The sequence below is a fragment of the Lampetra fluviatilis genome, chromosome 39 (assembly GCF_964198595.1).
Source record: "Lampetra fluviatilis chromosome 39, kcLamFluv1.1, whole genome shotgun sequence".
Lineage (NCBI taxonomy): Eukaryota > Metazoa > Chordata > Hyperoartia > Petromyzontiformes > Petromyzontidae > Lampetra > Lampetra fluviatilis.
In genome coordinates, this window is record NC_136313.1 from 7,779,311 (window position 1) to 7,804,749 (window position 25,439).

Consider the following 25,439-nt stretch of genomic DNA (forward strand, 5'->3'; position numbering starts at 1 on the left):
GGGAACAAACTCTGGGGATGTTCTCAACGACTGCTCTTTCCCTTGACATTAATTTAAAGGGAGGGTTATAGCCATCAAAGCTTGTAGCTGGCTAACCCTTCTTGCCTAGGTTATGGCCATCATGAACACTGTCTTAAGAGTCTAAAGATGTTCCAGGCAGATAGCGGAAGGCTCAAAACAAGTTTACAGATGAAGGTTCCAGTGGCTCCTACCCTTTCTAAGTCAGTAAATAATCACTGCCTTTTTTTATCCTGCCCCTTGTTCGAGGTTTCCTCTCCGGAACCAACTCCATTCAACAGGAATCTTAAAAAAGATGACCAAGTGTTCAACAATGACATGAAAACACGGCCACTCCCGGAGTCATTAATCAACATTTGATAAACTTAAGGGTGTGCTCATATGTTGGCCAATAAATAAAGTGCAGTATTACCACGTGGCTGCCAACTGAAAAGTCAAAAAGGTCAATCTCGCTTCTGCACCGGTGCTGGGCTCCCACCGGACACGTTTTCTTGGGGAGCTACTTGGGCTGCATCCACCCATCCGGTGTAAAAAGCGCCAACAATGAAGCTACGCCCAGCACATTCCAGTTCTCTATCAGAGTCTATGGGTCTCCATGCTAGTCTAGGCGCGATGCGTGGCGATAATGCACCAGAGCCGGGCACCCATGAAGACGCCAGCTCTCCTGGGAAGCCGCACGGGCTGTCTGCACCCGTCTGCCGCGGTACACGCCGATGATGACGCCGCCACCGCCAGCGCGTTCTATTTACTCGATGAATCCATGCGAAGCACCCGAGGAGACGGGAGAGAAGCCGACGCGGGCTGTAACTACCTCGTTGATCCAGAGCCGCGGGACGCCACCGAGGGAGCGAGATCGCGTACCTTCGTTCACTTTGGGATTGAGGTCCATCTCCTCCTTGATGTTCTCGATGTCCTCGCGCGCCTCCGCGAGACTCCGTGCATCCTCATCTTTCCTCCTCTCCCGGTCTCGGTTTTTCTTGGCTTTCTTTCTACTCCTCGCGCCGGCGTCGGAGGCCCGCTCGGCCAAGTTCGAGGCTCCCTCCCGCGTGGCGCTGCTGTCATTCGCAAGCGTTCGCTCGGCTTGGCACTTGCTCTCCTTGTCCGCGACGCAAACGTCATCTGTCCTGAGGCCGGTGGCCGTCCTGTGCTCTGTCGCTCTGGCGGCAAGCGGCTCGGCATCGCCGCCCGGCAAGGACGACGTCTTGGCGACGGAGCTGGAGCTCACCTGGCTCGACTCCTCCGCCGGAGCTTTGGAGACGTTCTGTACGCCGGCCGCGGCACCTTCGTCCGAGCTGCTCACAAGCGTGAAGTTGGTGTCGCAGCGGCGCTTGGCCGAGTCGGCGGCGGCACCGCCGTCCGAGCTGGGCCTGGCCGTCGTGTACGCGTTGCCGGAGGTTGGGATCGAGCGGTGGGGCTTGGGGACCGCCGCCCGCGGACCCACGGATTTGTTGTTTGCGTGACCGTTGAATGTGGGCGGCACGCGGCTCGTCAGATGCGAGACACGCTGCTTCTTGCTCGCCTTTGGGTCCACAAATTCTGCCGGAAGCGTTCGCTTTTGCTGCTGTGAGAAGAAATAACATTGTAAACACCTGGACGTTAATTATTTACGTTGTAAAAATGAGTTCTGGTCACATGTACGTGTGCCAAGGCTGTGTGGTGCCGCCAATGCACAGATGCAGCCGATGCAAACATAAAAGAAAAATGTTGGCATCAACGTAAAAAAAAATCGCTGGGATTGAACACAAACTCAATGCTGAGTAACATCTTGCGATTGTTCCAGAGGATGCTGTTACCTGTGGAGTAGACGCATGGCTGTCTTTAACAGGGCTCAACCTTGCCAGCGGTTCAACCATAGCTGGAGAATTTTGACTCTGCGAGCTCTGCAGTCCAGAGGATTTCCTATAAAATACAACATCACATCGCGCTCAATAGCAGGAAGCATATGGTGAAGCACAGGTAGCTCCGTGTTAAGTTTTTTGTTAGTTTCTTGCACTACAGAGAAATGCTGGGCTCATCCCGAGGAACCAACTGTACAGATGTACATACTGCAAAGAGCGGCAGTGCCTTTTTGAGTTTGGTTCCCTGCACAACATGGTTGGCTAATGCATATTCATCTGATAAAAGACAAGTGGTCACTGATGCTCGATGATGGAACTACAGGGTCTGTGTCTCAACACAAAGACACGTTCACAAAGTCGCATACGACTCTCCTCATCCCTGTACGTGTCGTGCCCCTTGGTCAATCTACTGCTGGATGAGGGCCTCCTCAAGCGGGGCGGGGGGGGGGTGTTATTTGACCATACTTCACCACACTCGTCAGTGCGGGTCAGAAACGTCAGAGCATGGTATAGTACAAGGGAGAATGCTGAACTGCCTTCTGCAGCAGCAACAGAAGCAGCTTATGACACCTGTTTCATGCACAATGGTTGCTTATCAAAGCAATATCCAAGCTCAAACCAGCTTAGCTTCTGAGCTCTCACGACAGCGGACGCATTCCAGGTGTCATAACTGTAACAGCGGCTTACCCTGCTCCTCTTGCCACCATGGTGTTATATACTCCACCGTTCGCTTTCACAATGGAAAATGCAGCTCTATGGGCAACGGGAGGCTATGCAAGGTGACTGTGGCGTCCTTTCCTCGCGTGCGTTTTGACCCTGTGCTCATTAAATTTAGCCGTAGATTTTGCACAGCTGCAAATTCTTACAACGGCGACATTTCCAAGAACACGTTGGGCAAGCGGGCTGTTTTTGGGGACACTTTCGTTGAAATAATTAAAGGCAGAATTGCTTGCATCATCACACGCGCAGTAGGGGAGACCAGTCTAGAAAGTGCACAAGTACAATCTGATAAAAAAAATATTTAAGTGCCGAAAGGGAATTAAATCAGAGGCAAAACTACAAAATCCAAAAGGGCCACGGCATCACACAACACATTGCATGGCTTATCAAAGCAAGCGCATTTTCAGGCGCCAGTGAGTCAGCCAACTTGTATTCACACGGACTCTCAACACCTCACAAAACTACAAAATGTTCATAAGCGGCCAAAACGCCTCAAGGGGGCAATTCTATTCTTACGCAACAGTAATCCATGGAGGCAGATCATTAGAAAAGTCGTGTTACATAAACTTGCCGAGATTCACAGAATTAAGGTCATAAGTGAAATGCCAGGCTCAACATGATTACTAATTAAGCAAAATCTTTTAAAGACATCGATATTCACTTTCCATTACACAAAGCTCATGATTCCCTCCCCTTGCTCGTTTGGATTTATTTTATACATTTTTAGTTCACAAAGCCGTGGAAAATTACTGCCATACAATGCCAAGCAGTTGGTCAAGTTTGGTGCAGCATTTCCAATAAAGAAGCCATTTACACGTTCCAACAATTTCATTGTATAGGGAGAACTTGCAAAACCATTGGCTGTCTCCAAAAATAGAGGCTTTATGAACTTCAGAAATGAATGCGACTAATATTGAGATGTCAGTACACACTGAACCCCGCCGCTAAACATGTGCCTGCTAGAAGAAAAAAAACCGAGGTCTCTCATTGAACCAATTTGAAAGCTAATGAAGTGAAAACGTATCCCGACAAAAGGAAATTAAAAATACATCACTGGCCGTACCGTGGAAATGCAACAGCGTCTATTTTATACTTGAAGCTTTCGTGACTGCAAGGATCCATACTCTTTGGTTCTTTCGGAAAAGTCACGTAGGTGAACATAAAAAAATAAAAATGTTTTTTAAATAAAGTGAAAACTACTAAATAAAATCATTTAATTTAGTTGTTTTCACTTTTTATTTAATCTAATTTTATTATCATAATTTTCACCTACGTGACTTTACCGAAAGAACCAAAGAGTACAGCGTCTATTTTGCTAGGCAGCTGTGAGACACGGCACGTCGACGCTTCTCACCGTGCCACAAGCCTCTGCATCAGCTGCCTCTCCTCCTCCGAGTAGCCTGGCCAATCCTTCTGGAGCTCGCGGTACAGGGAGTCTCTGAGGGTGAACGTGTTGTCCTTCGCATTGAGCACTGCCACCTGATGAGGAGGGGGAAATGAAAAACAAAAATCAAACAACAACAACAACAGAGTCTCAGAACCCCACTCGAGACCGCTTTACTTTCACAGACAATTCGCTTGTGTCAAGCAGTGGGGCGGTCAATGACCCCTGAAACAAAGAAGCCTCTATTCCCCCCTCGGGTTCGTACACAAGCAGACTTTTCACTGGACTCCTCTCCATTACCACGCAACAGATGTAGCCGATGCATTCGGTTGCTTAGTGACAGCGGATTCTCGCAAGTGTACATTGCCGGCATCTACGGTGATAAAAGCGTGAATTGCGGGCTCGCTCAAAGGTGACTTCTCTTAGCTGCCTCCAGTGCATCGGAACTCCCCTCTCGTTTTGAGTCGTACCGATTGATGCTTGACAAAGAATGGCTCATTAAAGCAACAATGAGCAACCAATCAGTGCCTTGAACCTGAATAATATCACTGGGCGCTGGTGACATCTGCTGGCTAGTCAAAAGCGTGAGAGCCTCCATCAATCTTTCAAACGCTCTTTCAACTGCCCTCCAATCAAAGTCCCCGGTGAACAGATGGTCCGAAACAATGCACGAGAGAGCGCGCCTGGTAATCCCTGGGTCATTAATCACAACGGGCACGGCATGCTCACGTGTGAAAAACCAGCCTCGCAATTGTCAGCATTTGAAGAGGCGATACTGTTAGAATGCAGGAATGGCAGGCCTACGTGTAAATTAGGAACGCAGTATACCGACTTGCTAATATACACCTGAATTACTGTACGCATGAAACCGTATAAAACATTCATGACAATCGTGAAAGAGTCCAAGAGACTTTGTAATACACCGAAATTACACACAGTCTCACAGATGTATCTATATACTACCGTATTTGACTCTAATCTTGCAGATGCTCTACTAAAACAATGAATTACAGAATGGAAATGATAATCGGGGTGCATTTTGGGTGCAAGCATCCGACAGCAATTGTCGGTGCTCATTTAAAAACGGTCGGGGCAACTGCTGCACAGAGATGACAGACGCTGCACGGTGCATTTAAGGACACATGTAAAGCGGTGGATGCATATATTAGCCACGAATACACAGCTGTGACTTAACCTAGATCTATAATGGCATTAACCAGAACCCCAGAGCATCGGCCCCAGCAATAGCTTTTCATTACTGTGGAGTGCAAAGGCTTGTCACTTGCTTGATAAAAGCCAGACAAAAATAGCAGAAAATGTAAATCCTATTTGTACTCAAACGCTGGCCCCCATCCCTGCACAGCCAGGTGTGGGTGGTGTCTGCTTGCGAAACACAAATTTGCTCCTCGCTGTCCCGCTTATAAAGATGTCACTGCTTCGCCGCTGATGCAAATTGCACGCTAAGTGGCGTACATCAATCTTCATGTCCCAGGCCCGCACAGGGAAGCAATGTCCATTTTTCAAAATGAGGAGACCCAAGCTGAAAGACGGTGAGTCAAGTGGAACACATCGGCGAGATTGTAACTTTGTTCCAACTATCCTACTAGAATATCAAATGTTTTCAGAATTTTTACAGGATTACAGCATTTCTGATATTTTTTTAGCCAACAGGAAAAAGAATCGTGTCCTTTTCTCTAGGAAAATATAAGTTATAATCATCATATATCACAAGATAATCTATTTCCTATGCTTTACTGGTTGTAATTACCGGTGAAACGTCGTACTCGAATTGTAAATGTCGTGGGTTTACTTTCCAACACGAGTAACGAATTGGCATGTTTTGACTTAAAGCTTTCGTGGCTGCAGGCATTCATATTCTTTGGGTCTTTCGGTAAAGTCACGTAGATAGAAAATTTAAATAATAAAATATTTTTCTAAATATCGCGACGTTTCGATCGCAACACAAGCGGTCGAAACGTCGTGATATTTTATTATTTTTCATTATTTTTTAAAATATCTACGTGACTTTACCGAAAGACCCAAAGAATATGGCATGTTTTGTTCACGTGACAAACCTTACTCATTGGCTGTGTCGGGTGGTGGCGGGTTTAATGACATTCATATTGAAGTGATCTAACCCAAAAAACCTGTTATGGATGTAGTAGGAACAAATGTTGTCTTAAACTACTTGATGCAATTTTGAAATGTCTTTGCCACTTCCGCTTACATCCCCATGTTTGGTTTCAACACAACTGAAGCAATTATGCAAAAAAAGCCAGAGCCCATGTTTTGCTTTAATTCTCCAACAATGTGTAATTTCACACATCCGCTATAGTGGATTTACCGTATTGCATGAGCACCACAACATCATTTGTTATGAACCGTCAACGGCCACACCTGTAATAGCACCCAAGTCGAGGTTGTTGCCACCAGACAGAAGACACGGTGTGCCACTACAGCGGAGGGGGGGGGGGGTTACTGGCGCCGTCGCAACGCCACCGCTCACCTCGTGGCCAACACGGTGATGGCATGCGGCGGAGTATCGACAAGGCTCAATTATTACAACTCACTACTCTACGGAGCGTCCGATAAAAACATTACAGAGCTGCAGCGTGTACAACATTCTTTGGCACATGTCGTCATGGGTACTGCAAGATCCGACCATGCCTGTCCAGTGCTTGCTGAGCTGTATTGGCTTCAGGTTGCCAAAAGATACATTATAAGGTCGCGCTCATTGTACACAAAGTGCTTTCCACAAATGAGCCGCAAATGAATCACAATGCCTTGCTGATTTCGTCAAGGCGCATAAACCATCACATGAACTCTGGTCATCCTTGCAGCAGCTTTTGGTTTGCCATTGAACAAAGATGGTCAACGCGCACGTTCAGATGATTTTCTGCGGCCATCTGGAACGCTCTCCCCTCCGATATTAGGAAGCCACTCGAGTTATGCACTTTTACACCTAGACTGAAAACTGATACTGGTAGGAACCTCCTGGTTACACCAGCCCACTGGGGATTATTGTGTCCGTCCGTCCGTCGTGCAGGGAGGGGCTGGGTGGGGAGGGGCTGGGTGGGGCTGGGTGGGGAGGGGCTGGGTGGGGAGGGTGGGGCTGGGTGGGGTGGGGCTGGGTGGGGAGGGAGGGGCTGGTAACCCCGTGGTGCCCTTATAAAACTAAACGTTTAACCTACTCACGCCGGCTTGTGCCCGCCCTCACAGTCGGGCATATTTGCGGAATACACCACGCCGCCGTTGACCCTGGCCATTGACCGAGCAACCCAACGTTCCGACCAGCTCCCTCCGCAGGAATGTGTTACTGTGCTCAGTTTGTTGTCCTTTCCTCGCACCTCCGATTAGCACGGTTGGCTACGTACGGTGGGAAAGACGTTCAACAAACATACACACCTGTGTGAGTACAGGGGAGAGTTGCATCTTGTCGCGCTGGTTCACCCCATCCCGCTGCAGGCGCAGCAGCAGCTCTGGCTTCTTGTAGGGCTTGAGCGCCAGTAGGTGCATGACGCGCTCACGGTACGACCGCTGGGACACGGACGATGGCACGCTCGGGGGGGTGGCAACGTTGCTCTTGCGTAGCGCGCCAGCGACGTTCACAGGCATGGAGCGCTTGCGGCCCGGCGCCAGGTCCAGCGTGCTGGCGGGCAGCTTGCGCACCGTCCGCTTGCCTGCAAGCCGTGGGATGGGAGGCAAAAGCAGCAGCAGCAGCAGCCATTGTTTATTTCAGCGTTGACGATCGTAGAATGCACGGTTAGCGCAGGCCTGAACCATGCTGATGATGGTTGACTCTCAGGATAAGTGCTGCTACTTTGCTAGGTAGTGCCTGTGCATAGATGTTGCTTTGCACCGACAATGCTGTGGTTGTTCATCAACAATTTATAGGCCATTCTGGAAGGCAGCCAACATTCACACAATTGGGGATGGAAACCTTGATTCATTCCAAAACATACGGGCCCCCAACATGACCTGCCAAACTCCCATTTCTACAAATTCCTTCCGATCGGAGACATTATTACACAAAACCCCGAGCAAAGACCTGTGCGGCACACCCCCACCCCCTGATCAATAACCTCAGGTGGTGAGAAATACAAGATGGCAGAAGCATACTGACTTCTTCACCCTGGGGAGGAACAGACCAGACCAAACACTCCACGGTTATGGGAGAGAGAGATTATGGGAGAGCCAGTTGGGCCAACTCACCCCCTCCCGGCAGAAAGGGACACAGATCTGGCGTGCGCCACTTCCTTAAGCCCTCGATCTCTCCCACTAAAAACCATCAGATTCTAATTCATACATGGAAGATACCTCGCCAATGACAGGAGGTTAACATATTCCACCACCTCTGTGGACTGCCCCAGATACCACCCAGACATATCACCATGCCTTCTCTGGTCATGCCCGGATATCGCTGAGGTTTTACTTTACGCATCACTAAACACTGCAACAGAATTAGCTCCACAAACATTACACCCTCAATTGACTCCTCCCTTTGAGGCTCAAAACCTTGGGCACATCAAATCTGCAGCACGACCCAAGCCAGGCGTTCGATATCTCAGCTAGGAAAGCCATGCAAAGTGGAAGGACCACCAGCCACCCACCCCCGAAACACTGGCACCATTCACTGTATACACTGGCAGCGATGGAAGATCTCAGCTATAAACTAAAAGGAAAGGAGAGAGAATTGGACGCAATATCAGATACTTTGTTTAACAGCCCACACAATATAGTCCCCCCCCACCATCCAGAATCTTCTTGGAGAAGGGTCTGGAACAAAAGTAAAGAGGTGAACTTGCCCTGAATATACTGCCGGGAAACGAAAGGAGGAGAGGGTGAGGGGAAAGTGTTTAAAGACCGCAGTTTTTTAACCACCCACCTGGAAGTCAGTCTCAGACCCCCCCCCCCCCCCTTTAAGATATAGTTTCCCCCCCCCGCTCCCCCCCCCCCTCCTCCTCCCACCCCCTACTTAACCAATTCCAAGACGTCTGCAAGTTTCAAGGTGGGTTCCGTCCACCGCTGAATCTTGGAACGCTCAAGCGGTTCAGTGTTCATTTTATTTAGAGGTGCAGCGCCGCTGTTTTTAAAAGACACTGTACTGACTGCAGAGAAATGGAGCGACACGACCTCACTCTACGATAGCTGGCGCCAAACTGTGCCACACGCCCTCCCACACGGCCTTTTACTTCCGATTCCATCCGTAATCGGTTCCAATGACGTGAACATACGGAATCGGATGAAAAACGGAAGACGTACACGTACATCATCACGCACACATAGGTTATCGGAACAGGACAGGGTTAAGTAGAAAATGGGCTCCCCCCTCCCCATACGAAGACACTCCCCGTACGGAGAGCCACTTGCGCAGAGGACACAACCCGAGTGTATTCACTCCTGTATCCGCCGGATATACAATGGGTTCAATTGAACAGAAACCTTTTATAATTTCCAATAAGTATTTATCCAGCATTAAAATACGTCACAAGACACTGCACAGAGCACTGGGCATACTATTTTTTTAATTTTATATAAAAAAGAGTGTCATAAGAAGAAATAGGCAGTTGTCGAGCCTGAACTTGAACTGTGGCAGGGAGTTGACAGCATGGATAGCAGCGGGGGGGGGGGGGGGGAGTTCAAGTGAGCATCAGAAGAAAACGGGCAACATCTCACTCGGCAAAGGTTGACAGGGGGGCTTTTACTGGGAGCCTTGACGTTAAGGCAGGATGTGAGAGTGCACAGTGAAGCCGGGTTCATAGAGTCTACGGCAATATTGAGTTGTCTTCTTGGTTCTTTCGGTTAAGTCACGTAGAATGGAAATAATAAAAAAAGAACAATAAAAAAATAATAAAATATTATTTTATTATTTTTATATGCTTTTTCATTTTATTATTTCCATTCTACGTGACTTTACCGAAATAACCAAGAAGATGAATCCCTGCAGTCACGAAAGCTTTAAATCGAAAAATATTGAGTTGCTCGTCATCGGCATGGAAGTGATGGTCGGCATTACAACTAGCCGCGTGTTTTTCCAGGAGTGAGGAGATATATTGAGATGAGCGGGTTTGGGAGGGTCGAGGACGGAGTGTTGTAGGACACCACAGCGGCTTTGAGAGCTCAAGCAACTAAATCTTTTAATCAGGAGAAACACGTGGGAAAAGCCACTCAATGCCGAGAAGCAATCTGAGAGAAACCACCGAAGCGATGTCCATTCCGATTGTCAATTTCACCCAACTATGCCCTCTTATTTTTAACGTAACTTAAGAGAGAGAAAAAAGTGAATGTTCAGACTGGCAGTGCTGCACGTACGCAACAACAGTGTACAAAGCCGCGTAAATAATATATGTGCAGGTATATTAGGGAAAGGATGAAATTGAATCGGAATCAAATCGCGCGAGTCAGCGTGGCGTTTTCGCGCAGACCTGGAGAGCGGATCGCGGGTGAAAAATGTCCGCCCCACGAGGAGATGACAGGGGAACAAATGGGACTCCTGCCAGGCATCTCATCAATCGAGGATGCAGGCTGCCACGTTGACGGAGCGTTTACGTTTGGAGCAGAAAACGTCCCACTTTCCCTCCCACTGCACTGTCGTGTTCAGCAATAACTCTGCGTGGAAATTATACGCTTTTCAAACACCGCTAATGGGTGCCTGGGGAAGAATAAAATTAAACAGTTACTGAATGTGCTGTGGAGTACATTATACCCTTCATGGAGATGAAAATTACCAATTAGACGAACCTGTCATATGCACCAAAGCAGAGATGATTAATGGGCACTCTTTTTATTATTCAACAAAAACACAGCTCATAAACCCTTAGTGTTTGCATAAACGTTCAATTTACGTTTTAAAGTCTGCGGTGTAATCACCAATTCTGGTTTCAATTATTTTAATAAACACCTCCAAGTGTACTTTTAATGAGAACACCTAGTTAGAGAAGAATATGACGATGCTGTGACGATTTCCTGCCTCAAAATGTCTCATTCTGCAACAAATCACCACTTTTGTTGTTCTTCTTCTCCTTTTATCAACGGTGCACTTACAGCAGCGCGCCGCTAATAAATGAAACGTAAATCAGATTACCAATTCGGTCCGGAAAATGTCACGTAAAGAAGCGTCTCGCCCTGATTAAAAGGGAGCGCTGCGCGGAAAGAGCGGCCAGCTGCTCCAACCCTCCCTCTCTCCCGCTGTCACCCCCCCTCCTCCTCCTCCCGTTTCCATTGCGACTTCTTACGTCAAACGCTTACCGGCGGCAACACATTTATATATATTTATATTTTTTTCAAGTGACGCAATTCCCAGCCACCTGCGCCGAGTAAAGCCACTGGAATGCGTTGAAAGGAAGATGCTGGTGGTGGTGGTAGTGGGCAGTCACCGCTGTAAGCTGTCAATATGAAAGGGGAATGAGACTGCCTACGTGGGTATCACGACATATATTTATCCCGGTGCGCCAACGTAATAAACAGGATGCTGTGTGGCGAGGATACATATCATGCAAACGGGGCAATGTGTTGTGGTTGGAAGCGATCGTCCACGACAGCTTTATCGACATCGGCAACGTCACGCGACGCTTATTTACCACGGAGAGAGGCCTCGGCTAGAATGTGGGTATTATTACCCGAAAGCAGCGATGCCAATGAACTGCAAACAGCGCGTTTGTTTAAACGCACCCCGATCACTTGGGATATGTTTTTTTTTATCTCGTCGTTATTTCTCGTTTACTAATATATTCACAGCTGTGGATTGATGAAGGAACATACATTTTACATGTTTTTTTCTTATTTTATAAGGATGCCAGCACTTGAATGCCCGTAAATTGCATGGCAAAAAGCAATTTGCAAAAAGAAAACAACGGTATTAAATTTAAGCTAACGCATTTAAAAAGCAGGATTTTAATATACACGCGATTTTCATCGGTGACCAGGCGCAACTCCTCGTAAGCTTCCTTCAAGGTCCTGCCATTCGCTCTGCCCATAACGTTTCGAAGAGCCGCCTGAGTAAGAGAGCTTGCCCGAATATGCCACATAAGCCCCTGCAAGTGCAAGCTGCACCAGAAGGCTTCCTTGCAGCCCTCCCTGTGTCGCCTTGCCCAATACATTGGGCAGCAGCAGCAGCAGCGCCGCATCCTCCACTAGCGAGGGCTTGTGCGGCATGACTATTCTTACCACCGCCACCAAAGACAGCACTATCACACGTCCGGTCTTCTGAGAGGTCATATCTCTTTTCAACAGACTTGGGACGACCGAAAACTCTTTGCCGGTTTTCCTCATTCTCGGCGCGCCATGTCTAACATACGCAGGTTGAACGGCATGCTTACAGCCCTTGTCCTTATCCTGAACATACTCTGTGGCAAAGTTAGAAGCTATAACCTCCAGCCCCACTATCAACTTCCTCCCTCTTCACATTTTGACGTTCCCACGAACGAAGTGTTTGGCGAGAGCCTCCATCCCCTGCCGAGCGAGACGGGACTGAGGAGGTGCGCTCGCCGGCCTCCCTACTTGCCTTAGCCCGCTTGGGGGAGGTGGCCTCTTCCTCAGAGCATTCCTCCTCCTCTTCCACTGCGGCCTTATTTTTATTCTTTGGGTCTTTCCGTGAAGTCATGTATACAGGTTCAAATTAATAAATAAATAAACTACGACGTTTCGATCACAACACAAGCCATTGTCATCAGGAGGGAAAAAAAAGAGGCCTTATCTCCTGGTGCCAACTAAGTGCACTGTGCTCCCAAGCGCACTATTGTTTTCGTTAGTCCCTTGGGAGAAGAGTAAACCAAAACGGCTTTGAGAAGAGCTCTCCAGAGCTCCCTCGAGGAGAGGCCCTTCTGCCGCCAGCGGAATTAACAAGTCATTGCAGGGCTGTACCTTTGCCGTAATGCTGCACTTTTGTAGAGGAACGTCTTGTTTATGTTTTTTTCACCACAACGCCAGCTGTGGACACGCTTTTGACGCCGCCACATCCACGACCATAACTCTAGACCAGGGGTCGCCAAAACCTGCCGCTCTTTAAGGACTGCATCAAGACCAGAGGTCTTTACCCGTACCCGGCCGCACCAGGGTCGCAAATGGGTACCCGTACCCGTACCCGGCCGGGTACGGGTACCCATTCCCTACCCGTACCCTACCCGAAATGAGTGACAAACGGTTACTCACCAGTGACTCACGGCCTACCCGTACCCGTACCCGGCCGCACCAGGGTCGCAAACGGCTACCCGTACCCTACCCGATACCCGGCCGGGTATGGGTAGCCGGGTATCGGGTAGGGTACGGGTATCGGGTACCCGATTGCGACCTCTGTTCAAGACGTAATGTACGTACATTACATAATGTACGTTACGTAATGTAAAATTACGTACATTACGTAACATTACGTCTCGAAGCGGTCCTTAAAGAGGAGGTACGTACCCGCACGCACCGCGACTCTTGAAATAGTGAGTTTTGTGCCGAATTATCAAACATGGCTCTTCTCGTCATTGTGCTTGCCAACCCCCTCCCCCCCCCGCTTGAGACGGAGGCATCGAACGCGTTTTGCTCGACCGCGACGGGCGAAACCCACCAAGGAAGGGGCCTCCGGGCTTGATCTCGATGACGCCGCGGCTGCGCGTCTCCTCCTCGGCCTGCGTCATGCGCTCGCGTGTCATCTGATACGAGTCGTCGGTGGCGCACACCGTTATCTTGTCCTGAACGCTGCCCAGGCAGTCCAGCAGGCAGGAGCCGTTGCTGTGCACGCAGCGGATTGGGGATAGAGCACAGGCGACGGCTTTGTACATTTGGAGGTGTAGTGCAGAGTAAACACCACCGTGCAGGTTGTCGCAGTGCATTCAAACAACCCAATGAACCGCAAAAGAGAGAGCGGATAGACATAAGGGCTGTACATGAACTAATACATTTGAAACATAGTACTACCTTTTTCACAGTTGTGCTGCATAGCTCTGCGACGTGTTTTTTGGTTGTACCGCATTTTTCGAAACGATGCCCCACGTTCGCTCCACGTTCTGGGAGCCTCTCGAATGGGTTTCTTCATTTTAATTCTAGATTTGAAGCTTTCGTGACTGCAAGGATTCATATTCTTAGGTTTTTCAGTAAAGTCACGTAGGTAAAAAATTAAAATTAATAAAAGTAAAATAAAATACTTATTTTACTTTTAGTAAAATAAAATACTTATTTTACTTTTATTAATTTGAATTTTTTACCTACGTGACTTTACCGAAAAAACCTAAGAATATGAATATTCTTCATTTTAGTTTGGCAAGAAGCTCCCAGTATGTGGCCGAAACGTCGGAGTCAGCGCCAAACACGCGGTATGACACGAAAACGCTTCCGAGAGGGAATTAACAGCCTTCAAAAGCTTGGGACATCCAGTACTTAAAGGTACACCACAATTCGCTAACAGCAAATCTTGTAAATAGGTGCACTGCGTGTCGCAGGCTGACGCGACGTGTTTAAAACGTCATTGTTTAAAAATAAATGAGTTTAAAATGACGATCAAAAGAGCTCTGGACAACATTGCTGTTGTGACATAAAAAAGAAAGGGAGTGAAACGGTGGCATCGGAGCGCTCGTTAATTTCTTTCTAGATATCAACGCTTCCCATCTACATTGGACAATCTGGGACGTGCACCTTCGACACACCTAAGAAATACAATCGTTGTGCTCTTTTGCATCGCATCCTCCATAAATAAGCTCATTACCTAGTTTTAAAATCCAACTGGGACGCTCACAGTTCATGTATTGTGCTATTAATCACAACTGAAAAAAATTAACCCATAAAAACAAAGTTTTTCACTACAAATCCTTTATATGCGTGGCGGCTAGAGTCCTCTCGTCCTCTGGCTTGAGATGGCTGCCACCTATGGGTCAGATGATTGCCTGCCACCATTAAGCAATTGGTAATTAAATATAAAAAAAAATTCCCTAAAAAGTGTAAAGTTACGGAAAAACATTTTTAACGAAAATAAATTGTCACGCACAACGAGTCTGTGTGCAAAATATCAGCTCGATTGGATCACGGGAAGTGGGTTAAAAAACGACCGAAAGATTTGCACGGTCGTAAGCGCGCAAGCAAGCAAGCAAGTGAACTTAATATAAAGGATTAAAAAATGCTCATCATCGGCGAGATGTTTTCACGTGATGCTATCACACTGTGAAGCGCACTATTTCTCGAGCTACCGACAGTAGCCGTTGCAGTGCCACCAGTCAAGAACTTGTTGATTTTGCTAAGAATTTCATGTCGTGTGTGTCCCTCGCACTATTTCAGCCGTGCAAACGTGACTTTGCATTCCACGGATTACTTATTTATTCAGCAGCTGCTTTTTCTCCCCCACTGCAGACGATGACACTGTAATAACTAGTTAACAGGATGAGAAATACGATGCATATATTACATCACCGAGGCCATCTTAAATTCACATAAGTCGGCCGATTTGTGCCGTGCCAGGGGCATATTAATCATCCACCAGCCATGATGATTTACAACACAACGTGCCTACCCTGTAACAGAAAAAGACAAACAACCACCTCTGCACATTGCTTGCTGGTGCGCACACTACACGGCATCTACATTTATTCAAGCAATATAATTACTCCAGGGTTTACATGTTATAACCATGCGAAACAGCGTTCTGGATTCCCAATAATAAATGGACTACCTCTCACCCACGTAAATGTTAGCAGGTAAAAATGATCCACTGTGTTCGAACGGTGTCAATAAGGCAACATTAACGTTAACCGCAGCTAATCCTTGCACGTATGTACGGTGAACTTCTTTCTCACCGTACGCAGACAAACGTGCTAATCGAGATCGCTGTTTGCACAATGTTGGATCTGTTTAGAATGTGGTACGACAGATGCTAGCAACGGCTCAATGGACACACGACACGATTTTTCCATCTGCAATCCACCTGGGGTGGTGGGGGGGCTCTTTCTGTTTATAAAAGCACTGTAAACGGTAAGGGTCATTTCATGTCAGCTCTACACCCTTGGGGCACGCGGGGGGGGGGGCCAGTCTGGCAATGTTTATCAGGAGCAGAGGTAAAACAAGCGGAGCTTAATCCCCGCAAAGCCTCCCCGTGCTTAACGGTGCCTTTCCTTTCACACTCTACGCCCCACCCCGCATGTGCGACTATGTCCCCGAGTGCCGCTCGCTCGGTCAGGGGCTTGGGGAGGGGGCCGACAAAATGCTCTTTGCAAAACAAAGAGAAGTCCTACAGTTTGTGGAAACTGTGCCACTCGGAATTGCGTAAACCAAAACTGTGCAAGGCTGCGGAGAGAGAAAATGCACGCAAAAAAAACGCTGATTGCTTTTTTTCTCTTCCTTCAAAGAGGAGCTTCCGATGTTGGCGGATTTCCATGAGCTCACGGTGACAACAGCAAAATAAAAACACTGTCTGAAGCCTCTCAAACGACTGTCAGACAAAGTAAGGTCAATAAAGGACCCCCAAAAGCCACAACAGTTGTGTTAATACGTTATAGTTTAAAAACAAACAGCGTTGCAGAAGCATTGACAACGTGTTTATGAAAGGGTTCTAAGGCACTCGGTGAAACCAGGGCGCACAGACATATCCAAAACAGAGCGTAGAAAAGCACAAACAATCTGTGTGCAAAGTGCGAAACATCAAGAAGAGCCATTTCTAATTTCTAATGGCTCTACAAGACAACGGCATCAACATGATTCATGTTGTTGTCTGGTGTCGTCAACTACTGCTGAAACAGTAAAGGCATGCACATGCACTTGCCTTTTATTAATCGGCTGCTGGATGAGAGCCTCCCCATGCCGCCCAGGTTGTGGGAATAGTTTACCATACTTTATCGAGCCTCACGTCTCTTTCAGGATGCTCCTACCAAGTTTTTGCAGGAGGGGGCGATGATTGCTGTGTCTATTTCAACTAAATAATTTGCAGGCAATTTTTTGTTTCAAACGATGTCACAGGACCTTAATTGTCCAGTGTGAAGCGGACTTCACGTAACTGTTTTGGTTACTACACCTGCATTAAATAACCAGGGCAGCTGATTGATCCGTACTGCTGCACCGCTACGCCACGTCAACGAACCATTTGATTTTGGAGCATAAATGTACACAATGATGGAATTTTCTACATTTGCCTTTGCATAGGAAAGGCATCAAAAGCAAGACATTCATGAATATGGCCTGGTAAGTAAAGCGTGGTGATAATTGGTTTTTTACCCTTTTATCTGGCAACAAAACTGACACCTTTTTTACAAGGAGTCATGTTTGCATAGACCACAATACCTGCAGTCATAATGCAAAAATAACATAACTCTGATAATGTATGCACTGTCCTTGAAGTTGATTGGTCCACACCCGAGACAGCTTTCCTTAGAGCCTAGTCTCACATGGTGTTGGACCACATGATGTAAATGCTGTAAAGCGTGGTGATTTATGAGTTGCGTTGCCTACATAGGAAGGGATAGCGCACCCCAATGTGCAATGCTGGTGCAGACACCGAGAGACATTTCACTTCACCATCCTGCCGAGCGTAAAAAACAAACAAACAGAGCCTACGCGCGTTTATTTATCTAGCACACGCTATTACGCTTTCAGCTTTATTTATAAGGTATGCAGAATTGGGGGGGTGGGCAATTATACGACCACTAATGTGCTTGTGTCAAGAATAGATTGCCACAAGCGCTCCCCCCCCTCTCGCTGTGTACACTGTACACAAGCCACTTGGGAAACTTGGGCAGACGAGATTTTTTAAACCGGCGCGTGCAGACTGCAGATAAGGATGGGCGGTGACGCAATTGCGCTGCTGCTGCTTCTGCGTGACGGCAGGCTGCGGCGGGGCCACCGTACCTGTCCGTGTACTGCTTGATGCACTCCAGGCTCGCCTGGGGACCGTCCCTCCCCGCGCTCGACACATCGAAGGAAAAACACCGCAGCCCTGACAGGCATTCCGATTTTGGCACAGGGATCTTCATAACCTGCGGACAAGACAAATGAATAACAAAAGAAGCAACGACATTGGTTTATTTGTGTTGGAGAATATCTGTTGTGGAGCAGTGGTGCAGTGCACCTACAAAGCCGGTAACCCGAGTTTAATTCCCGGTTCACAGCTTGCATCAGTGGCAAGTGATGTCAGACCTGTCTGCCTTCTCTTTCCCTTCACCAATCGGCACTCAACAGTGTGGCATGGAAAAAAAACACCATGACTGACATGGTGTGTGTGTGTACAGGAGGGGGGCCTCCATCCGTTGGCAGAATGAAAATGGTCGTCATTAATTTATTAACGTGAAAAACATGGCACGAGAAAGTTCCACATCCTGTATAACAAGCAGCGAAAAACGTCACGAAAGAAAATATGAAGAGCATATTTTTCAGCCATGACTGAACGCCGAGTCTAGACTATTTTCAGAGCAATGTAATAAGATTTGTATTTATAGAACGTATAAATGCAACCTCAAATCCAGACACTTGGCAAATAGGTGGGACATGCACAACACGAAGGCGTATATAGAGAAACCAACATCTCCTTTTACAAAGGCCACTAAACATCATCATTACCATGGCAATGTGACAATTTAACCCTACACCACTCCCCGTAAATTATATGAATTGTCAAAATTCAAAAACATGTCCAGTTTTTTTTTGTCTCATTTACCCGTCTAATTTGTATTCGTGCTCATTTTCTCTGGTATTGTATTATCTCTACAGTTTAGTTTGCATATTACCCTAAACGTAATGGTAACATAACATTTGCATTTAATTTAAATTAATTGTTATGAACCAATTATCACAACCATGATTTGACGATATAATATCATGAGCACAAGAATACATTTTAATCTATCAATTGATTTCGATTTAAAGCTTTTGTGACTGCAGGGATTCATCTTCTTGGTTCTTTCGGTAAAGTCACGTAGATGTTTTGTTACACACGATTAATTGGAATGCAAAGATAAAAGATTCCTTTACTAAAAGTATAAATCAGTAAATATAGAAGTCTGTGGATAATTCAACAGCTACACACCTGAATATTTGTATTAGCCCTCAAACATCCACACACACAGCCCATCCCGTCATGACGCAGAAACATAATAACCCCAGGTTACATTTATGAATAGAAAGCAGTATTCGGGAAAAGTTGTACTCATTGCCACCGGATGTAGCCGAAATGTAGCTATCAATACGATGACAACAGACCACCCGTTTACCCCTGCCTTGCTGCAGGAGCTGTGCTTTGCGACACAAGTCCCCGGTGACTCACGGAGATACTCCGATATGTCAGTCAACGAGCATGAAAGCGACACAGGATGCCACGGACCGCGGCGTACGCACGCAAATCGCCCGAGAGCTGACGCAGACGCTCACGCCCCGCTGTATAGCGACGAGAGAAAATCAATATGCTCCCAAGTCTGCCTGCGTCACACGCTGCATGCGTCCGCCGATGCGAGACTAAGGACGGCCCACTCGCGGCTGACCTCAGCGACCGTTCCCGTAGTCACATCAGCGGCGTGACGGCAAGCTGCGGCTACGAGTAAGTGGATGGGGGGGGGGTTGTCCCGGGTTCCGGCACAAATCCGGGACGTTTTTGGAAACATGCGACAAGGCCAACCCCCGTAGCGTGAATTTACGGCACTGCCGCTGCTCTCCCAGATTAAAACTCGAGTTGTGATGCCCTGCAGTCAATCCATGTCACATTTCATGTGCCGAGTCTAATGAAGAACACCCATTACAGGCATCGAACTCTTGTCAGCGCTCCATCTCCATTATTGTGTTTACAAGTTCCATTCATTTTCTGTCCTTTCCCCGCAATCCCCTGCATACAGGAATTAAGATAGATTAAGACAGGGTGCTTCTGAACTTGTTTTACGTGCAGCCATATGGGGATAAATGGCTGAAGCACGAGGCATCAAATCACAGACTCGAGATTAGAAAGGGGCCAAGCAAAAGCTGACTCAATATTTACATCTACTGCTTTCTACTGATAATAACACATTGCACGCGTAAACAAAACACAAGCACGCACCCCCGTGCGCGTTTTACAGACTCCCATGGGTCCATAATAGTCAGCCGCCGAGCCATGCACGGCACAAATTATAACGCATGCATTAACTAAATGTGTTGACGCTATGGAAGCCGACCTGCGTTGTCACGGAGACAATGTAATTGCTCTGGCGCAAGGCACGAGGATAATAAGTATAACCCGTAAAAACAAAGTTTTTCACTATAAATCCTTTATATGCGTGGCGGCTAGAGTCCTTTCGTCCTCTGGCTTGAGATGGCTGCCACCTATGGGTCAGATGATTGCATTGCACCATTAAGCAATTGGTAATTAAATATATTTTTGTCCTAAAAAGTGTAAAATTTTTGAAAAAAATTTTCACGAACATTAATTGTCACGCACAACGAGTCTGTGTGGAAAATGTCAGCTCGATTGGATCACGGGAAGTGGGTTAAAAAACGACCGAAAGATTTGCACGGTCCTAAGCAAGCAAGCGAACTTAATATAAAGGATTTAAAAAGGCAACCCGCCGTCGCAGCGATTCCTAACAGCATCGACGGCGCGCCGCCGGACTTCTCCAGCGCAATGATGGCTTTCGCACAGGTGAAATGCCACTTGAAATGCACACACGTGACGTGCGCGCATTAAATCACCGTTCCAAAGACCCGACACAGCCTCCTGGTAAGCGCCTCCTGGCGCGTCACTCCTGCATCCTCGCCTGACGCAACAAGAGCCGGCATGCCGCAGACACCTTCACTTTTTTTGTTTTTTTTAAACAAGCATGCCGATTCAAACTTTTAGGCGTCAATGCAGCTTGCAGTGACGGCACCTAAATCTGCAAAGGTGCCTCCGGCAATACGATCTGCTCCAATCGCAAGTCAACAATAAATCGTGATCCCACGTGCGTGTGTCCTCCGTATGGCCCCCCCGTGGTCGGTGACACTGCTAAATGGGAAAACAAGTGCGTGTTGATTGTGGTTTCTGCCACAAACGTCAGTGCGGGGATATCACGCTGTTTCGGCCAAAGTCCAACGTGAGACACGGTATCACTGCCCGGGCTTGCCAGTGACTGCTCGCGATGTCAAAAACGAGCCGTTTGCAGTAAACTAAATAAAAAAAATAACGCTATAACAAGATTTTATTTCATTAGATTCCGGTACAAATATTGGGGGAGTGGGAAGGGGGGGTCATTGTGATGCCTGCCAACATGATTCAAGTGCTTAAGGTAATCTAGGCAATTACATAAAATACCTCGGTTTTAAGAGAGAAATTGGACAGCATCATTTATAATAAGGGATTATAAATGCAGTGAATGTTGATTTTACTATTTTCGAATCTAAAACCAGAGATCCAGTTGTATTTTGTAAAACATGCCATTAATGCCGAGGTGATGTAATACCAATTCTAGATTTGAAGCTTTCGTGACTGCAATGATTCATATTCTCAGGTTTTTTTCGGTAAAGTCACGTAGGTAAAAACATTAAAATTAATGAAAGTAAAATAAAACAAAACAAAAACAAAACAAAAATCAAATTCACGACGTTTCGGAGGCAACACAAGTCTCCGTCATCAGGTGGGACCGTCACAGCCGAATTAGCTGCATCAAGTGAAGCAATGATTCAAGATGTAATCCCTTATAAGCAAGTTGAAGGGAGGTGGAGAGGGGGGGGAGCTTATCAGGCTGTGGTAGCCAACGTATACGTTTCCATTCATTTTAATGTTTTTTACCTACGTGACTTTACCGAAAAAAAACCTGAGAATATGATGTAATACCATTTAGGGGGATTATTATGAAAATCTTCGTGTGATTATAGCAATTGTTCTAATTTGAGAAATTACCTACCAGCATACAGCTAATCGCCAACGGCCTCCCAAGCACACAAACACAACAACGAGCATACTTTATGTAAAGTATGGCTTGTCGCTTTACAAAAACGATGCCCAAAAAACACAAAGCTCTCAGCTTACACAGCTCTACCTGGCATGTGCATAACAAGCCACTTGATACGAGTTAGAAGAAGCTTCTTTATCGAGAATAAACCCTCCACCAGGTAATGCATCACTATGCAAACCTTTAGTGACATCAATTTGTTGGACTGGACAATCCACTGTTGGGTAAAGGCTTCCCTATACAGCGCAGGTCATGGGATATAATTTACCGTACTTGACCACGTAAACTCCTTTGTCAAGGCTCTCTCCACCTCCAACCCAGCTTAGAAATACGCTGCCAAGCTTAGCGGTGTTCATTAGGACGCGGTCTTTCCGACAGCCCTGTTCTTCACCTGAGGACGGCTGCTTGCGTTATGGCCGAAACGTCGTGAGAATTTTATCTTATTATGTTTGACTTTTATTATTTTATTATTTCCCTTCTACGTGACTTTACCGAAAGAACGAAGAATATGAATCCATGCAGTCACGAAAGCTTTAAATCGAAATTTGACCACGTTGTTTACAGCAAATTAGTGAAATTGGAGAGCATAGCAGAGTACTGTACAATGTATTTTTCCACACTGCCCTCTGCTGACAAAGTAGCCAATGCAGTGATGTCACAAGTACTTGAATGAAACACGTAAATCGTGACTGTCGTCTTTTTCGCACAGATATTACAACTGGAGCCAGACTGCCCTGGGGCACACAGGATAGAAGCATGCGTTGAGATTAATTGACTGCTATAAATTTCCACGTGATAAGCCACTTCGTTGAGCTATCATTTGTGGCCAGGTCGCTTCTGAAAAAGAAGCTCATAGCTCATTGGGGTTTTCCTGGTAAAATAAAAATTGTTTATTTTTGTGTCACTTGCTTACTTGACCTATAGGTTGCACTATCATGTTTTTGTATTGTTTGTTGCATCGTTCTGACCCGCCCCGACTGGACATCTGTCAAAGAGTTTTATAGTTCATCGGCTTCATCCTGCAGCGTAAATAAAGATTCTGATGAAACTGTGTTGAGAAAGTGTTAAACCGTTCCTCTAGTGCATGTACATGCATGTGCCATTGTGCTCAATCCTTCACTTCATTCATACATCACACGAAATCCACCCAAAGCTACAGCCGGGAAAATCAGTCCATTTAGTTAATGAGTCAAATAAAAATTCTAACCGACTACTTTATTTTGGGTAAATTACTCGGGCTCCCTCAAAACATTACAGCTGTCCCGACATCCTGCCCCCTGAAGGCAGGAAATTCCCAACAAATCACAACGAGCGTGAAGAGGCTGATGTCATCAAGCCCCTTCCTTGATCTCCCGTCCAGTGGCACACGTGGGAACAGACCTCAAGAGTATTTTGGTATTCATACTCTTAGTTCTTTCGGTAAAGTCACGTAGGTAAAATTAATAAAAAATAAAACAATAAACATCACGACGTTTCGGAGGCAACACAAGCTTCCGTTTCACCTGAAGACGGAAGCTTGTGTTGCCTCTGAAACGTCGTGATTTTTATTGTTTTATTTTTATTAATTTTTATTTCAATTTTTACCTACGTGACTTTACCGAAAGAACTAAGAGTATGAATCCTTGCAGTCACGAAAGCTTCAAATCTAGAATTATTTTGGCATTGTCCGATTAAGGGGCGCCACGGTGGCGAGATGTTAACTACCTCGCCTGATATGCTGGAGGTCGTGGCTTCGATCCAGACCTGATGCCTGCTGTTGTATATTTGAAGTTTGCGGTGTCTCTCTCTCCCTGTGGTCGCGTGGATTTTTCTCTGGGTCCTCCGGTTTTCCCCTCCACATTTAGAAACATGCGTTTACGAGTACTTGGCTGCTATAAATTTCCACGCGATAAGTCACTTCGTTGAGCTATAATTTGTGGCGAGAATTTTTCTGAAAAAGAGCTATATAGCTGAGTGGCCTTTCCCTGGTAAAATAAAAAAGTTATAAAGTCCAGAAACCAAACCGACAATCGGTATCCTTATCAACTACAGTACTCAAATAAAATCGAATAGCCCAGCTCCAACCTGAACCTGACTTGTCCTTGGAATTGTGAGGCAACGTGGTGGTGCAGCATAAAGGAGCGTGCCAAAATGAATTGTTGTACTGTACTTATTAATTATTAATTTTAATTTTTAACCTACGTGACTTTACCGAAAAAACCTAAGAATATGAATCCTTGCAGTCACGAAAGCTTCAAATCTAAAATGTACTGTACTTCTCTGCTGCCTGCCTTGACCAACCCACACCGACCAGCATGGTGAAGTACTGGATAATAATCCGCACGAACATTATCCAGCAGTGGATTTACAAAAGGGCAGTACATGGACAACTTACTATCATAGTTACGGCAACTGCTAACCCTTAGTGCTACTACTGCGGTTTGGGGTGCGGTTGAAAGTGTAATCCAATGTTGCACTGTACATACGTTGAGATTTAATCGTATTTTACCGAGTTTCTAAGCTTCATCTAATTCAGGGGGAATTTCGTGTAAACCGAGTATATAACAACGATAATCTATTTTCGCCATCTTTGCCGGCACTGCACTTCTGCTGCTGCAGCATACGGCCAAACTCTGTCATCACCGACACAAATGATGGTACATCACTATTGCTTAAGTCCAGTTACCATAAAACCCACTGGCTGCATTGCCAATAACAGGATGCAACCCGATTAGCCGAGGTCCAATAAAAGGGCTGCATTTTTCACAAGCAAACACAAAAGAATGCCATTTAACTGAGCTGTTAATTTAAAGGGCTCGGCCTGCCACCGTAGCAGGAGACCAGTGTGTGTGGGGGTTACAGCCAAACCCAAAAAACTAAACTTATTGTGATTCACTTTTGTGACATGATCAATAGCCCTAACTTTTCGTAATCAGTCTTGAATAGAACCTGTGAGCGAAAGCAGGCTCCAGGTGCTCTTTGGGTGCAGCTGTAAAGTTGTTTTTTCTTCCAGCGCTCGTATGTAACGTAGAAGCACTGTTAACATTCCTACATTAAACACGATACACGGTGGCCACTGGGGTTTTTTTTTATCAGTAGAGTAGGCACAATGAAAAATGTTGTTGCACACACAGCTCTTTCAAATGAAGAGCAGGTTTGATAATTGACCACTATACATACACATCAGCTGTCCAGGCAATGTGAGTGGCCAAAAGTTGTTTTTGCTGTGATGACACAATGTTTTTTGATGGTATCCACAACTTGAGGTTTTTTTTAACATAACAAAAGACCCCAACCAACATTGTTAATATGCACGATGTCGTAGCCACATGTTGTAGCCTGTCACCCCGAACCATGTGGTGGTGGCTAAAACGAAACACAAGTTTAAGGATCTAAAAAAAAGATCAATGGTAGCCAAGTGCAATAATGCAGCCACCATGTTACCTCCGGGTGATGTGCACGTCACTGGATATTTAAATATCTGCACAGACCTCCTATAAATACATGAGGACACAGAGTTTGCTGGCACTCCTTTCTCTAAAATACATTCGCTGGCTATATAGGGGCATTAAACACTTTAATTTGTGCGAGTCAAAAAGACAGCAGAGCCCAAAATTGATTCGCACACAAGGAGCCGTGGCACCATAATTA

General features: G+C 46.3%; 1 protein-coding gene across 1 annotated transcript in view; it reads right to left on the reverse strand.

Moving 5' to 3' along the window:
* Positions 1–25,439, reverse strand: part of LOC144945945 (RNA polymerase II elongation factor ELL2-like) — a 49,585-nt gene that overhangs the window by 6,635 nt on the left and 17,511 nt on the right. The window contains exons 3-8 of the mRNA XM_078874614.1: positions 17,770–17,897; positions 13,514–13,677; positions 7,366–7,640; positions 3,931–4,055; positions 1,812–1,917; positions 880–1,579 (exon numbers count right to left, since the gene is read on the reverse strand). Of these exons, the coding sequence (XP_078730740.1) occupies positions 880–1,579; positions 1,812–1,917; positions 3,931–4,055; positions 7,366–7,640; positions 13,514–13,677; positions 17,770–17,897 (1,498 nt within the window). The remainder of the gene's footprint in view (positions 1–879; positions 1,580–1,811; positions 1,918–3,930; positions 4,056–7,365; positions 7,641–13,513; positions 13,678–17,769; positions 17,898–25,439) is intronic.